Source organism: Phalacrocorax carbo, chromosome Z (genome assembly GCF_963921805.1).
Source record: "Phalacrocorax carbo chromosome Z, bPhaCar2.1, whole genome shotgun sequence".
Classification (NCBI taxonomy): domain Eukaryota; kingdom Metazoa; phylum Chordata; class Aves; order Suliformes; family Phalacrocoracidae; genus Phalacrocorax; species Phalacrocorax carbo.
The window spans coordinates 83347591-83363795 of NC_087548.1; the positions used below are offsets into that span (position 1 = coordinate 83347591).

At 51.6% G+C, this 16205-nt stretch overlaps 1 protein-coding gene across 5 annotated transcripts; it reads left to right on the forward strand.

Moving 5' to 3' along the window:
* The first annotated feature begins 455 nt into the window (after positions 1-455).
* On the forward strand, positions 456-12427 carry NR2F1 (nuclear receptor subfamily 2 group F member 1). 5 transcript variants are annotated; one of them, XM_064438962.1, is made up of 4 exons: positions 457-1263; positions 4397-4924; positions 9943-10130; positions 10215-12427. In XM_064438962.1, exons 1-4 carry the CDS (start codon positions 813-815, stop codon positions 10221-10223), a joined length of 1176 nt encoding a protein of 391 aa, XP_064295032.1. In that variant the 5' UTR covers positions 457-812; the 3' UTR covers positions 10224-12427. The 5 variants fall into 5 exon arrangements, with proteins under 5 accessions (XP_064295033.1, XP_064295032.1, XP_064295031.1 ...); XM_064438963.1 differs by lacking the exons at positions 9943-10130; positions 10215-12427 and adding an exon at positions 5552-5803 and having other exon boundaries at positions 456-1263; XM_064438961.1 differs by having other exon boundaries at positions 458-1263; positions 9943-12427.
* The last annotated feature ends 3778 nt before the right edge of the window (positions 12428-16205 follow it).

Here is a 16205-nt window from a genome sequence, read left to right on the forward strand (position 1 = left end):
CCTCCTCCTCCTCTTCCTTCCCCTCCTCCTCCTCCTCCTCCTCCTCCTCCCTCTCCTCCTCCTCCTCCCTCTCCTCCTCCTCCTCCTCCTCGGCGGCGCCGCGGCTTCCTCTATGCCTGCACATCCTCCGCGCTCCTAGCGCCCGGACCGCGTGTGCCTGTGCCCGTGCGTGTGTGCGTGTGCGCGAGTGGGGAAGCGGCCGTGTGCCGGGCGTGTGCGCGCGTGTCTGCCTGCGTGTGCGTGTCCGGCGTGTTACTCTCCTGAATGCCTCTCCCGACAGCCTTGTTTGCCGTTTCTGATTTTGCAACTTGAAGTGGTGGTGGCGGCGGGGGGGGGGGGGGGGGGGGAGGGCGAGGAGAGGCGGCGAGAGCCGGGGGAGAGCGGGAGTGCAGAGGGGGGACGCGGCCAGGCGGGGGTGGGGGGGTTTAAAGAGGGGGGGGGAGCGCAGGAAAGGGAAGGGAGGAAGAGGAAAGGGGGGGGAAGAAAAAGAGAGAGAGGGAGAAAATCCTCCGTCGCCCCCTCCCCCTCCCTAAAAAAAAAAAAAAAATTAGCAAGAGCGAGAGGAGGGGGGCTCACGGCGAAAAATAAATAAAATAAAGAAAACGGCAGGAGCGGCTGCAGCCGGCAGCAGCGGCGGCAGCAGGGCAGCGGCGGCGGCGGCAGCCGAGGCGGAGGCAGGCGGCAGGCAGGGTCCCCTCGCTCCCCGCTCGCCCCCGGCGCCCGGCCGGCCGCCCCCCGCCCGCCCCCCGCCTCTCTCTCCGGCAGCCCGCAGCGAGACGCGCCGCTCCCCAGCACTTTTTTGGGCCCGAGATATGGCAATGGTAGTTAGCAGCTGGCGAGATCCGCAGGAAGACGTGGCCGGGGGCACCCCGAGCGGCCCCAACCCCGCCGCGGCGCAGCCGGCCCGGGAGCAGCCGCCCCAGCAGCAGGGGGGCTCGGCCGCCCCGCACACCCCGCAGACCCCCAGCCAGCCGGGACCCCCCTCCACGCCGGGGACGGCCGGGGACAAGGGAGCGGGCCAGCAGGGCTCGGGGCAGAGCCAGCAGCACATCGAGTGTGTGGTGTGCGGGGACAAGTCCAGCGGCAAGCACTACGGCCAGTTCACCTGCGAGGGCTGCAAAAGTTTCTTCAAGAGGAGCGTCCGAAGGAACTTAACTTACACATGCCGCGCCAACAGGAACTGTCCCATCGACCAGCACCACCGCAACCAGTGCCAGTACTGCCGCCTCAAGAAGTGCCTCAAAGTGGGCATGAGGCGGGAAGGTGAATATTTCTTCCCTACTATGCTATCGCTCCCTCTCCCCGCGGCTGTGCAGGCGTGCGTGTGTGCCAGGGCTCTCCGTCTGTGTGTGCCTGCCTGTGCATACGCGCACACACGCGCGCCTCCATGCATATACATATATATGCACGCGCGCACACGCCCGGCGTGCATATATATATATATATATTTATATATATTTACGGCTCTCCGCGGCGATCTAAGTCTCTCTCTGCATTTCCATGCACATGTCAATCTCTCCCCTCTGCCTGCACTCCATCTGGCAGCTTTGCGCCAGGTTTTGTTGTTATTGTTGATGGTGGTTGGTGGTGTTTTCTTTTTTTTTTCCCCCCCTTTTTTTTTTTTTTTTTTTCTGCTTTTCGGTTTGTGCCTCCTGCCCTCCTCCCGCTCCTCCCCACCCCCCCTATACCCCGGCACCGCCGCGCTCGCCCCTTCCCCGCTCATTGTGCCGAGAATTTATTATTATTACGATCGCTCGCTAAATATTTATCATTTAGCCGCTCTCTCCGCTCCCCTGCGCCCGCGCGCGCGTGTGTGTGTGTGCGTGTGCGTGTGTTTGGATGTGGTTTTGTCTATTGTTGGCATGAGACCGGGGGGGTGGGGGGAGATACATCTCTCTCCTGTACGAGATGTGCTTCCATTCGGCTTCCTTTTCCCCCCCCACCCCACCCCTCCTTCCGCCCCATCATTTATTTTAAACCCGCAACACTTCTCGGTAGATCCATTTCCCGGCCTCATTTTTCCCGAAAGAAAGATGAAAGACGAGTAAGTAGAGAGAAAAAGAGGAAAGGGGGCGGAAAAAAAAAAAAAAAAAAAGAGGAAAGGGGGGGAAAAAGAAGGAAAAAAAAAAAAGAGGGGAAATGTGCTACTGTCTCTCCTCTTCCCTGTGCTTCCCCGTGCCCCGGAGTGTGCTTCTGTGCGAGATTTGGCCTTGTTTTCACTCCATGCGTTCAAAGGAAAGTTTGTGACTGAACCGGGTTTCTGTACTTCTGTCATTTCTTCCCCCCCCCCCCTTTTTTTTTTTTTGTAGTACGCTGCTCATTTTATTTCTTCATCAAACTCCACCCTCTCCTTAAAGCCTGCATACAAATCGCGATTTATAACCTATTTACCGGTCCTTCTCATTTTAGCAGAATCCGCAGCCTGCATCTGGCAGCGGGCTCCTCACCATTTCCAACTGCTCTGCTATTTTTTATTTTTTAATTTTTTTCCTCCTCCTTTCCAAGAGTCTCTGTGGTTTTCCTTGCGTTCAGGCTCATTCTCGCGTAGGAAGATTTCCTGCCCTCCCTTTTCTCCTCGAAATGTATTTTCTCGGTTTACAGTTAAAGTTTACCCTGTGACTGTCGTTAAAGATGTCTGAGAGTCACATCAGCGAAACAGTCAATTTTGCGGAGCGGGGATTACTACTGCCTTAATTGGTTTTAAAATTATATTTTATATGCCACAAGAAAAGGAATGAAGCTGCTCCAGATCTGAAAGAGCTCGCAAATATGACGACTTCATTGGTAGCTTCAGGGGCTGTTGGTAGGCGTCGGGGGGTGGTGGGGGGTGGTGGGGGGAGCAAAAATAAAAGAGGAAGGAGGAGGAAAAAAAAAACCCAACAAGTTAGAATTGTGCTCGCAGTTAATTGAAAAACAACTGCCAAGTTTACAAGCAGATTGCAGAGGGAGAGGTGGGCTGGAGGGCAGCAAGGAGCGAGGTCCGGCCCGGGAGGCGAGGAGGTCTCGGTGGGGAAGGAAAGAGAAAGTTGAGAAATTGTGGCACGCCGGAAAGATGAGTGATTTGCGTGTGCGTGTGTGTGCCAGCGAGCGTGTGCGTGTCTGCGTGTGCAGGGAACGAGCCTGAGTAGCCGTATCTTTCCCTGAAGTTACCTTTGTTTACATGGCATGCGGCTGCAAACGCTGGCACTGATGGAGTAAAACACACGCACACACACACACTAAAAAAAAAAAAAAAACTTTGGTCAGCTTTCGGGACTCGAGGCATGCTTACGCTCTGTGTGGAGATGGTTAATGAATCCAGTGTTTTTGCAGTTGCAAGCTTGTGCATTCACTGTGCAAGGCTGACTGCAGGCTTTTGCAGTGGCAACAGCGCACCAAAGATATTAATTACACCGTCCCCTTTTTTTTCCACGAATGTTTGGCTATTGTAAGTTCGGACCTTTCTGTTTTATTTCCCCCTTTCCCTTGATAATATTTAATCTTTCTCTTCCTTTTAGCAGGGAGAACTTTGCCGGGCGGGGGAGGGGGGGTCCTCTATGGAAAGCTTGTTCTCTGTGATAAAGTTAGCAGTGGGGAGCTGGGGGGCTGCGACCTGTTCCAGCTCGAAGGCTAACGACGCAGTGGTTTTGAAGAATACGGACGCATTTATTTTCCTGCTTTGTTTTATTTTATTTATTTTTTAAATTTTTTTTTTTTTGGAAAAGCGACACAGCAGTTCACTCGTAAATCTCAGTGCTACCAGGGCAATCGGCTGGGATCCACAACAGAGCTTGGCTATATTTTTAACAGCTGGCTGTGATTTTTAACCCCACTTTCTCACCACCCGGAGGACTTCTTTGATTTTATTCTTTTTTTTTTTTTTTTAACCTGCGGGGCTGCCTTTTGTTGCGAAGGGGGGGGGGCTGGGGGGGATGTGTGTGTGCGGATTTGTCTTGTTTGCTTTGCCTTTTTTTTTTTCCCCCCTGCCCCCCCCCCCCCCCCCCCCCCCCCTTCTTCTTTCTTTTAAATCTATGTTTATTTTTGTGAAGCCTGTCTGCATTGGGGGCTGGGGGGGTGGGTTGCAGGGGGGCGCTTGGCTGCCGCTGGGCTGGGGGCTGCCTGAGCTGGGGTCGGGGCCGATACCGGGCTGGGGTCGGGGGTTGGGGGTTGGGGGGGGGGCGATGCAGGTCGTCTGCAGCCGCCCGGCTCCGCATGCCTCTGTCTGTCCGTGCCTGTGCGTGTGCCGGGGGCGAGGGGTGGCGGGGGGTTGAGAAGGGGGGTTGATGGTGGGTTTGGAGGGGGGGGTTGGTGGAAAGAAGCCCGGCATTGTCTCCGGCTGGCTGGCAGCGCCGCCGGGGCGATGCCTGCGAGCCTCCTGGATGCACATTTCCTCTCCTTCTCTCCTTCTTTTTGTCAGCGGTTCAGCGAGGAAGGATGCCGCCCACCCAGCCCAACCCCGGCCAGTACGCCCTGACCAACGGCGACCCCCTGAACGGCCACTGCTATCTCTCGGGATACATCTCCCTGCTGCTGCGGGCCGAGCCCTACCCCACCTCCCGCTACGGCAGCCAGTGCATGCAACCCAACAACATCATGGGCATCGAGAACATCTGCGAGCTGGCCGCCCGCCTGCTCTTCAGCGCCGTCGAGTGGGCCCGCAACATCCCCTTCTTCCCCGACCTGCAGATCACCGACCAGGTGGCCCTGCTCCGCCTCACCTGGAGCGAGCTTTTCGTCCTCAACGCTGCTCAGTGCTCCATGCCCCTCCATGTGGCACCTCTCCTGGCCGCCGCCGGCCTCCACGCCTCTCCCATGTCGGCCGACCGCGTCGTCGCCTTCATGGACCACATCCGCATCTTCCAGGAGCAGGTGGAGAAGCTGAAGGCGCTGCACGTCGATTCGGCCGAGTACAGCTGCCTGAAAGCCATCGTCCTCTTCACCTCAGGTAAGGAGGCGGCCGAGGGGCGGGGGGGAGGGGGGGGCGCCGTGCAAAATAATAAACCCCAAAACCCCACACACCAGCGCAAAAATAAGAAAGAAAATTTATTTTTTTTTTTTTTATAAAGAAAGGAGGCGGAAGGCCGAGGTAGTGACAGCGCCTGAGGGGGTACGACCCGGCCTAGGGATCGACACACACCCGCTCAGTCCTACAGATGTTGGCATTTTAACCCCCACCCCCCACCCCCCAAAAAAAAAAAAAAAAATTAAGCGGAGATGGTGGAAACATGCATGTTAACAATTTTTCCCTGTGATAGATGGTTCGAATTAACTAGCGGGAAAGTGCATTAGCGTCGCCTTTGAACCGCTCTGGTCGTAGCCTATAAGAATATAATACGCCTTTCTATTATTGTAACCTGCGAGGGAGAAATTTATAAACATCAAAGGCGAACGGTGCGGAGGAAATATAGGAAATGGAAGCAAGGCGAGATAAGAGGCCTGGCAGTGTCATTTTTTAATTATTATTCTAATTATCGCCACGATGGGGGCTAATTGCCACTTTTTCTGCTTGTTTGTTTTTCCTTTCCCACCCCCCTCCCCTCTCCCCTCTCCTCTTACCCCTCTCTCGTCCCAGTTTCCGCCCCCCACCCCCAACCTCCCCTTTTCCAAACCCGTCCTCCTGGTCAGCAATAACTAAACAGCTCCGATAAATCTGGCTTAAAACTAGGCCGAGGCAAAATTAAAAGCATTCCTGAACAAAGATGGCAAATCGTTCAAAGGCCTTGTTTAACAGTAAGCAGTTTATAATCCATCAATATTTGTTGCCTTCCATGCATGAAAAATAGTATTTACATTGTATTAAAATGACTCCTAAATTTGCACAATATTGTAATGTAGCAAATGTAGTATTAATATCGATTTGAACATCAGATAATTTATTTAGACAGGAGCATCTAATTTGTATGCAGGGTGGTCGGAGACGTGTACTGTGACTGCCCCCTTTTACCTCCAGTGCAAATGCAGCCTCGCAGCCTTGGAGGGAATATTTCTTTGCAAAGGATAAAGTGCAGATCTTAAAACAAATGGAAGATTTACCGAATAGCCACCCCGACATTTTAATGTATTTTATCTTAATAAGTCTTCCTGATGGAAACATGTTTTTCAAAAGTGACAAAAGAGACCTGCCGGCGTTTATCAGGCTGATTTAACTCCACAGCCTGCCTGCAGACACCCAGACTTTCGCTCCCCATGCATTTCAGGGGACTCACCGATGCATAGGGACAGTTGGGGACAACCCCTCTTTTTTACCTTTATTATTATTATTACTGTTATGATGACTTTTTTTTTGCCAGGCCTGACTTTGAGAGATTCTTCCCGAGCAGGGAAGGAGGGGCGCTGGCCTCTGCCTCGGCCCTTCCACCCGCCAAAGGCCCCGGGAAGGCGATGTGCCCCCAGATGCGGACATATTTTGGGGGTGGGGGTGGGTTGTTTTACCGGTTTTCTCTCTTTCTCCTCTTACCCACGCACACACTCACACATCCCCCCTTTTCCCTTCCCCAAACGATCGACCTTGGATAGAAACGCGGTTAGTGGCTTTAGAGGAGACTTTCATTTACATATATTAGGAACAAACGTTAATAACCGGAGGTTTGTGAGGGGAGAAGCCCCTTCCCACGGTGGAGGGGAGAGTGAATGGGGTTGAGGAAGGGAACAATAATATTATTTTGGAGCGGGATCGCACGGGCCATCTCAGAAAATGGAAATACAGCTGTCAGGAGTAATCTACCCCTTACCCCCATCCACACATTTCCACTTTTTACTAAACTTGTTTTGATTGCTTAGCCAGAGGGGAATTCGTGGGAAGCCTTTCTCAAAGTCGTCCAACTTTTAAACAAACTTTGACTGATGGAAAAGACATTTTTTTTTTTTTTAAGGCGTATTGTCCCAAGCCCTTCGCTAAGGACTGAGTATTTAAAGCTGGCATGGGTTTCTCCTGTTGTGGTTTTTACATTCGGGCTCTGGATAGCGTGTATTTAATCCGTAAAATTCTGGACACCGTCCAACGACTGGGTCGTGACCCAAAACCTGCTCCTTTCTTGCCTCCTTTCCCCCTCCCCTCCTTTTTCTTCCTCCCCCCCCCCACCCTCCCACCCCCAAACTTTAGAGTTATTAATTCCTGCATCTACCTTTTCCTCATCATAAATAAAGGTTTCCAGGAAGGGACTGAGCCAGATAACATAAATCCAATAAATCTATCTGCAGCGCAATGAGAACTTTGATTTCTAGTTAGATGCCAGCTGATTACATCTATATTTTCTGAACACTAAACTCTTCTGAACGCGTAACATGAAATACATTCCCACCACTACAAAGGGGAAGGCTGGAGTGTGCTGAACAGTAATGGTTATTTATTTACATAATTTCTTTTCCATAGACTGCAGGAAGAAATATAGAGCTTTCCCGTATTGACACACTGCCATATTAAAAATAAAATAAAATAAAATAAAAAAGAAGTGAGGCATGCACAGGATTTTCACATTAGCCCACTTTCGGAGAGGGAATAATAATTCACCTCCGGTAAACAGGGATTGCATTATTTCCCCCACGGATTGCCCCTCTCTGGACGCCATAATCTAACCAAACTGCGCACCCCTTAATTACGATTGTTTTTAATCCCGATCTGAGGGGAGAGTTAAGCCTTTTCGCCGCCACCTTGAAGGATGAGGGATAAAACCCGCGTAAAGGCAAATGCCGGACCACTGGCAATAATTAAAGCTCAGTAGATATTATCGGCATGAGAAAACCCTGGGTGTTTGGAGGTCTAAGGCAAAACCCAAGGCGTATTTTTTCCAGCCCTGTCCGCCCCTCCCCAGGCTGCCGCCCTTCTAGCGAGCAACTTCGCCATCCACATTGTCCAGTGACCTGCGGTTAGAGGTGCACTTGTCGTAAATACCCGATAAATATTTTACTAACCTTAAGGGTATGACATATGGGGCATAAAAGGGGGCGGGGGGGGGGGAAGCCCTGCTAGGGTGTCAGTAAGACCCTTTCATATTGCATTGTTTGGAAGTTGAATAGGATCCTAATGCATAATGGGCAGATAATGCATGTAAAATAGCAAGATATATGTAAATATGGAGTGTGATTTGTGGCAATCAACATATGAACAGGCTTGTGTTTTTGATATATATTGCAAACAAGAACAGGCCCGAGCTTTTGATAGATATATATGTTGCAACCTGGTGCGTTTGATGTTGCAAAATATCATTGCATTAAAGGTACAGTATGGATTAGCGGGGCAGCCCTGGCTTAGATAATTGTATATCTGAGGGATGCCAAGTCCGCAGCTCAGGTCAAAGGTTCTCCCCTTCAGAAGTTCCTGAATTATGGCTTGTTTTATTTGTATTTTTGCTCGAGGCCATAGTGTTGTAGATGAAGGTGTTCAGAAATCTTTGTAAAGCCAGTTCTTGATACGGGAGGACCTAAACTTCAAAAATGCACTTGCGACAGATTTTTTTTTTCTTTTTTTTTTTCTTTTTTTTTTTGGTAGGGGTGGGGCGGCGGGGGGCTTTGACTAGTTTGTTATGTCTTTTCAGGGTCACAGTTCTACACGCACAATTTTATAATGTCCTTTTCGGGGGGCATTAACACGCATTAATTCATATAGCGATCTATATATTAGCAAAGCCTGGCTTTGATCTATGTTAAACCACACTGCCAGCTGTCTGTCTCCCTCTGATCCTGACGTGTTTTGTGTTGGGTTTTGGGTGTTTGTGTTTTTTTTTAATATTTATTATTGATCTCAGAAACAATGTGGATGGCTTTAACCATCCGGCCGTGCCCACCGCTTTTCCACGACTGCAGTTTCCTGCGCAAGTCCCTCAACAAGCAGCCGGTGCACGATTACCCCCTGTTTTGGGTTATGTGCTCACAGAGAGAGGGGTGCGCGTGTGTTTGAGCGTGCCTGTGTGTGTACAAACGCACAGATGCATCCCTACCCCGGTGCACATACGCTATACGCGCATAAGTGCAAATCCAGGGGTGCGGAGGGTTCCACTCTGGGATTAACGTGCATTTCCCCAGGTCGCACCGTTCTGCAAGGTGCCAGGGGGACGTTTCTGCCCGTATATGTGCCACATATAGGGAGGGAGTCTCTCAGGCCACATTTAGGCAAGGCTCACCGCTACAGCCGTCCCTAGCTAGCTTTGTGTCTGAGAGCTGCAAGGCGCCGGCTTAGCGCAAGCTCGGACTAACCGGGGTCGTTTTTTCCACCGGATTTATCGCGCAAGCCGCAAAGACGTGGCCGGTTTGCCATCGCTGGCGGCGGGGCAGGGACAGAGGGGACACCCCCACACACCCCGCTCCTTTCTCCCCGGCATCCCCCGGCTGGCTCCCTGCCCGCTGCTGCGGGTCCCAGCCCCTGCCTCCCCGCGATGCGCAGCCATGTCAACAAACTCCCTCTGTCTCCCTCTGCCTGTGCGCGCCTCTGCTTTTTACCTTTTTTTATTAATTATTATTTTCCCCAATAGCCCCTTTTCCCCCCTCTCGCCCCCTCCCCCCCGGTGTTGTTTAAGGGGGGGCTGGTCCCGGTTTCCTGCATGCCGGTGAGGACCGCGCGGAGTGGCCGGGGAGGGGAGGGGGGGTGTCAGGGAGGAGGGGTGCGATGGGGACTCGCGGCAGGGGTTGGGGTGTGTAAGTGTGGTGTGTGGGCACCCCACGGCATCCCCCGTGGAAACACCCACGAGGGCACGGAGAGACCGCGTTACTTATTCGGCGGCGGTGCGGAATGGGGGGGGGTAGTTTGGGGGAGGGGTGGGGTTGCGCCTTTGGGGGTGCCCCCCCCACGCTGGCGGCGCTTCCCCGTGCGCTTCCCCGCCACTAACCATCTCCCCCCCCCCTTCCTCCTCCTCTTCCCCCCCCCCCCCTTCCTCCACCTCTCCCCCTCCTCCTCCTCCTCTCGCCCCCCCCCTCCACCCCCCGCCGCCGTTCCGCGGCTGCCTCCGCGGGCGCGGTGCGGCGGGGCAGACGCCTGCGGCCTGTCGGATGCTGCTCACATCGAGAGCCTGCAAGAGAAGTCCCAGTGCGCGCTGGAGGAGTACGTGCGGAGCCAGTACCCCAACCAGCCCAGCCGCTTCGGGAAGCTGCTGCTGCGGCTGCCCTCCCTGCGCACCGTCTCCTCCTCCGTCATCGAGCAGCTCTTCTTCGTCCGCTTGGTAGGTAAAACCCCCATCGAAACCCTCATCAGGGATATGCTACTGTCGGGGAGCAGCTTCAACTGGCCTTACATGTCCATCCAGTGCTCCTAGAGCCCGGCCCGCACCCCCGGCAGAGACGCGGCTGAGCGGCGGAGGCGGGAGCGATCGCACCGAGGGGCATTCGGGGTGCAGGGGGGGCCCGGGAGGCGGACACTGAACAAAAGAAAGGGCCGAGTAGGAGCAGAGGTGTGGCCGTGGTGTGGGGAGAAGGACGGACCTCGCGTCCGTGGAGGTTGTGGTGTTTCGCTTTTTTTTATTTTGTTTTTTTTTTTTTTTTTGGAGTTTTGTTTTTTTTTCCCGGAGAGGAGGAAAAAAATAATATTAAAAAAAGAGGCAAAAAGCAAAAAAAAAAAAAAAAAAAAGAAAAACCACAAAAAAATATGAGTATTGAGGGGATATTAATCAAACCTGAAGGGGATACTGGATCTTCCAGGATTTATTGTGGACTGTTGTTGATATATGCTGTACAGTAACAAACAAAAACAACGCGTTGAAACTGAACTGAACCTTGTGTAGAATGAAAATCAACCGAGCAAACAAACAAAAACAAACAAACAAACAAAAAATCCACACGCAAACACTTACCACAAGCATTGTTACTCATTTTGTAAAATATTAGTCTTTATTTTCATCTTTTGTAAAACTTAAAACATCGTATGCGCATAAAGAAAAGAAAAAAAAAAAGAAACAAGAATTAGGGGAAAATAACATTTTCCAAATAATTATAAAAAGAATTGTCCTGTGTCTATGTATCTATATCTGTTTTGTATTTTTTTCTGGTTCCAAACCAGGTTTCCTGTGATTCTATACTAATAATTTTTGATATAACCCTTTGCTTCTTATAATGAGTGCGATATATGTTGTCGAAGCTGTTCTTCAAGAATTAAAATTGAAGTGAGAATTTAAACAAAAATAAAAGAATTTAGCAAAAAAAATCAACTTATCACCCCACAACCCATGAGTCTTGTTGCTTGAAACATGCCAACAGTTCACAAAAAAAAAAAAAATCAATAAAAACCAACAACAACAAACCAACCTAAACAAACAAACCAACAACAACAGAAATCTCCCTGGATTTTTAACTCCTGAACTGGTGTTTAAAAGGGAGAACTTAAAAAATACTCGTGTGGGGTAACCAAGTCACGTGAAACACGTGATGTTCCAAAGTGGACTTGACTGTCTAAGTCTAGGGCTGAGCTGTCGAGGCCTAGGAAGACGGAGCAGGAGGCGCGACGCCATGCCGTCGATAACCTTGCCTCTGCTGGGACTGCAAGGCAAACCCTTCACCAAGGCCCACGGGCCCATCACGCTGGCCTACCCTCTTTGGAAAGACCTTTTCCCATCAGCTGGAGTTCCTCCTGAGTTCACACCTTGCTGCTTGCTCGCAGACACCGTGGTCATGGATTGAAGTCACCGTATGCCCCGCATCGCTGCGCCTGCAGTGGGAGGCATACTGTAGCCATGGCTTCTGCTTGCTGCAGGCACGGTGGCTTTCTGCTTTTGGGGGCTTGGGGTGGGGTTTGGGTGGGTTGGGTTGGTTTTTTTGCTTCTTTTCTCTTCTTTTCCACCCCAAGGACTCGCCAACCCTGGTATGCGCTCTCGCTTGCATGCCTTGCGCTCGCTGTCAGCCGAAACATCCCCTCTCCCTCTTTCTTCTGGCTCCAGTCGCTGTGCGTGGAGGGAGGATATTCCCAGCCTATTAATATAGAAATCCAACTGGATGCTTGCTCGTTGGGTGGCGAGACAGGGCATTTTGTGAGCGCTCGTGTGCCACAGCCATGCACAAAACATGGGCCCGTGGCCCCCCACACCATGGCCGCCCACCCCAGGGGCCCAAGCTCAGTGCCGAAAGGCCCGCTTCGTTTCGTCTCGTCTTTTTTTGCAAAGAAAATTAAAAATCGTTTCTGTAATGGAGCTCCTTTGAAGGTAAAGGCTTCACAATGCTTCTAGCTGGTGGTGCAGATCTCTGTAACAGCTTTCAGTGCATTAATGTTTTATAGGATCTGAGACGGAGCTGTAAGAACACATACTACCAAGGGAGCTCTTTCTTAACGTATTAATAAAGCTGGATCTTTAAAAATAACATTCCCCCCCTCATGCAGACACCTCCTGTGCCCTCCAAACAAGCCCGGATGAGGCAGGCTTTTCAGTTTGTGGAGTCATGGGCAATGTTTTCCTTTTAATTTGCTGTCCTCCATACTCTCCTTCTCTCCCTCGCTCTCTCTCTCTTTTTTTTTTTTTTTTTTTTTTTTTTTTTTTTTTTTGCATTAACAAGATCCTTCAATCCAACCCGCTTGGGGTTTTTAATATTCTAGGCGCAGCAGATCCGAGGCGAGAGCAGCTCTATACAGTAGGCACTTATAGCTGGATAATCAACATTGCGGGCAGATCCTCTACGGGGGTAGAGCCCATTTTGGGATGGAGAAGCGGCCTGTATTCACAGGTGCAGGACACACACACACACACGCGGGTGATTTCAGACCTGGGCACGCAAGGGCGGGAATTAGACAGACAGACAGACACCCTCCCTTTTCTCACTTGTGTGGATGCTGCGTAGGCGACAGCTTTGTTCCTCACCCTGGTCGCCTTCCCTGGGCAGAGGGGGACAAGCAGCCCCTCCGGCCTGCCAGCGGGGAGTGAGCGGGGATGCTCAGCCCTGGGAGATGCTGAGAGCAGCTCTTCAGCATTGCTTTTTGGTGGGATGGGTGACTGAGGACCCAGGCGGGTTAGCAGTTAAAAACAGGAACAAACAAAACCCGCAAAAACAACAACAACAAAACACACACACACACAAACAAAATAGAAAAGAACAAACAACAACAACAACAAAAATAAACCAAACAACTGGGGATATCGGAAGAGAAAGACAGGTCTCGGTTTCTTCCAATGAGATGTAAATATATTCATTACAGTGTTATCCCACTGATGAAAACAGATAAACTTTTTCGTAGGTCAGAAACGTATTTTTCAATTAATTTTCATATTTATGAATAATAATAATCCACCGATTGCCAAGAAACTTGCAGGTGTAGAGGAGGTGTACGAGATGCACTTATTTCCATGTATGTGCCTAGAAAGAAGTGTTTCAATCCCTTATTAAACTTTGCTTATAAGACAGCATGGTGTTCTGAAGTGTTAACTACCCAGTCTGCGTTGTGTCGGTGGATGTTTTCCTTTGCCACGCTCCAGCCTCTCGGGCATTCATACGGCGGCTAAAAATATTGTATGATCGCGTCACCAAGCACTATTTGCTGGGAGGGGGGGGGGGAAGGAAAGAAAAGAAAAAAAATTATATGTGAATGTGGAGAGGGGCCGGGGTCCCTCTGCAAGTTTCTGCTGGCTTGTTCGTAACCTACAATATACTGCTTTAAAACCAACTCCAGATACATTTCTCCTGCCTTGTTGTCGCCGGGGGGCCTGGGCGCTGCCCCCGGGGGCTCCGCGGCCCCCCCCAAACCTCCTCACAGGGTGTGGGGGATGGTTCCGCAGGACATATTCCCCCCCCCCCCCCCCCCAATGCCTGCATCCCTGCCTGCTGCGCAGGGCTCTGCGGCCCCTCCGTGCTCACCGGCCGCTGCGGCAGCGCTTCAAGGGGGTGGGAAGCGGGGAGGGGGGGATTTTAGGGAGGGTGGGATGGGTAGGCGACCCTCCCAGCCCAGCCCCGAGTGGCGGACCCGCAGATACAACGGGCCCCCCACCTTTTAGCTCCTCGCTAACTAGCTTGCCTCCTCCCACCGCCCAATTAGGCCTTTTAAAATATATATATTAAATCGAATAAATATTTGGAAATGCTGATAAGTGGTAGTTGGACCCGATCTGAGGCCGGGGGTTGGTGTTCCTGGTAGCAGCAGGGGCAACGCTGGGGCGGGGGTCGCGACTCACACCTCCACCCCCCACACCCCGCACCTCCTCCTCCAGCTGCCCGGGGAGGGGAAGGGGCTGCTTGACACCTCCCCCCCCTCACGGGGGGGTACCGTTTGGGCATCTCGACCCCCATTCACCCCCCTTCAGCCGCAGGGGAGAAGGCGATGAGCCCAATCCCGGGGGGGGTGGGGTGGGGGTAAAAGGTAACCCCGACTTTCCCCGGACCCCTCCAAAAATAAGGTGGAATTGGGGAGCGTGGGGATGGGACTCCATCGCGAGTGGCTTCTCTCACCACCACCACTAAAAGCGGTGGGTGCAGGCGCAAAAGGCTCTTTCCCTGAGAGGTTCGGGCGGGGTCTCGCGTGGAAAGCTCTGTCTCGGGGTCACTGCAAGCGGCAGTAGGAGTAATGCAAGAAAAAGTGAGTTCTGCGTTGCCTCACCCCCAGGAAACAGTTTTGCTCCCCACGAGAAGAGATAAATGTATTTTTTCCGACAAGAAAGGGCTTAATAGACACTCCGTCTTTTTAATTTTTTTTGTAATACAATTTTTTTTTTTTTAATTAGCTGTGGGTATGGCAGCCAGGCACCCCCTTCCCAACCGAGAGCAGATGTGACCCGCTGCTGAGGGATGCGCAGGCAGGGGCTGGCAGGGGCGGTGGCCCCTGCTGGCCTGGACGGACCCTCCGACAGACGGACAGACGGACGGAGGGTGGCGGGGGGTGGGGTGGGGGGGGCTCAGGGCTTGCTGCTGCCGCGCCCCACCAGCAGCCTCCAGCCGCGCAGCCTTTCACAGGCAACCTCCGCGAACGCGTGTGCACGGCTATTACGGACACTGTCGACATGCTTCCTCCGGTTTCATGGGGCATTTCGACTATTCAAAGGGTTAGTTTTTAAGTCTTGAAATAGCGAGTTTGGTTTTCTTTTCCCCTTTTATTTTATTTGGTTTTCTTTTCCCCTTTTATTTTATTTGTTTTTTTTTTTTTTTCCCCACCCCCCCAGACCCGTATCTTTATCCTGTCTGCTCTCTGCTGCACCGGGAGAGGCACGAATCGCCCCCCCCCCCCCCCCCCCCCCGCCCTTCCCCACTTTTCTTCCCATTTCTTGCCATCTCGGAGCTAATTTCAGAAACGGCGTGACCTCCACGAAACGTGTCTATACATTTCTTCTAAAAGGCTCCCTTTCTAATTGGCTTCACAGTCACTGACTTTGACGTGAGACTTTTTTTTTTTTTTGTAGACACCCTCCCCTTCTCAGTCCCCCCTTCTCAGTCCCCAGTGGGGTCAGAACGGCTGAGGATGGGTGTCCTGCAGTGATTCCGGAGCGCAGCTAGAATGACAAATAAATACATTTCAAAAGCCACAACTCTCGGTTGCTGTGGGCAGACCCTTCGTCCGACTTGCCCGGCTAACTTGCAAACCTGCTGGGTTTCCCGGCACTGGTGACGTGGGGGATCCCTCCTACGAGAAGGCGTTTTCGAGGGGAAAATAATATTTAAAAAAAAAAAAAAAAAAAAAGAGGAGGAGGGAAGAGGGAAGGGAAAGGAAAAGGGTAAAAGGGAAGAAAAAAAAAAAAGGAAGGAAAAAAACCAGAGGCGTAAGGGAGGAGAGTGAGCGAGGGGGGAGATCCGAGAGCACAAGTGGAAACTAATAAAACTCTTGTTAAAGTGCTTGCTCAGGATCCATGGCGTCACCAGGTCTTTTACTTAGGAAGCCAAAGAGTTTTATTCCTAAATGAGCTAAAGAGCCATTTACCTCTGTCGTGTTCTATTCATCAAGCCACAAGTCGAGAGTCCCTAACATGAAACTATTTGTTTGCTTACACAACCAGCTGGGTGCAATTTCACGTCTGAGATATCTATCTGAAAGCGCCTCTCATTTATTATCCTTACTTGTCAGCGAATCCATTTTCCAACTTTTTTTTTTTTTTCACTCCCCCCCCCCCCCCCCTTCTTCATTCATTGAAGGCTCTGGGTTTAAATGCTCCCTTAAATATTTCAGCAGCTACCCCTTCTCCCCTCCAATCAACTTCAGCTCAAAATAGCCGGAGAATAAGGCTGAAACTGCAGAGGTGGGGAAGGCGATCACTGCCCAAGGTGACTGACTCCCTTATCCAGCTCCTGCCCCTCTCTCCTGCCCTCTCCCTTTCTCCCAAGGCCCGTCAGATAGTCAT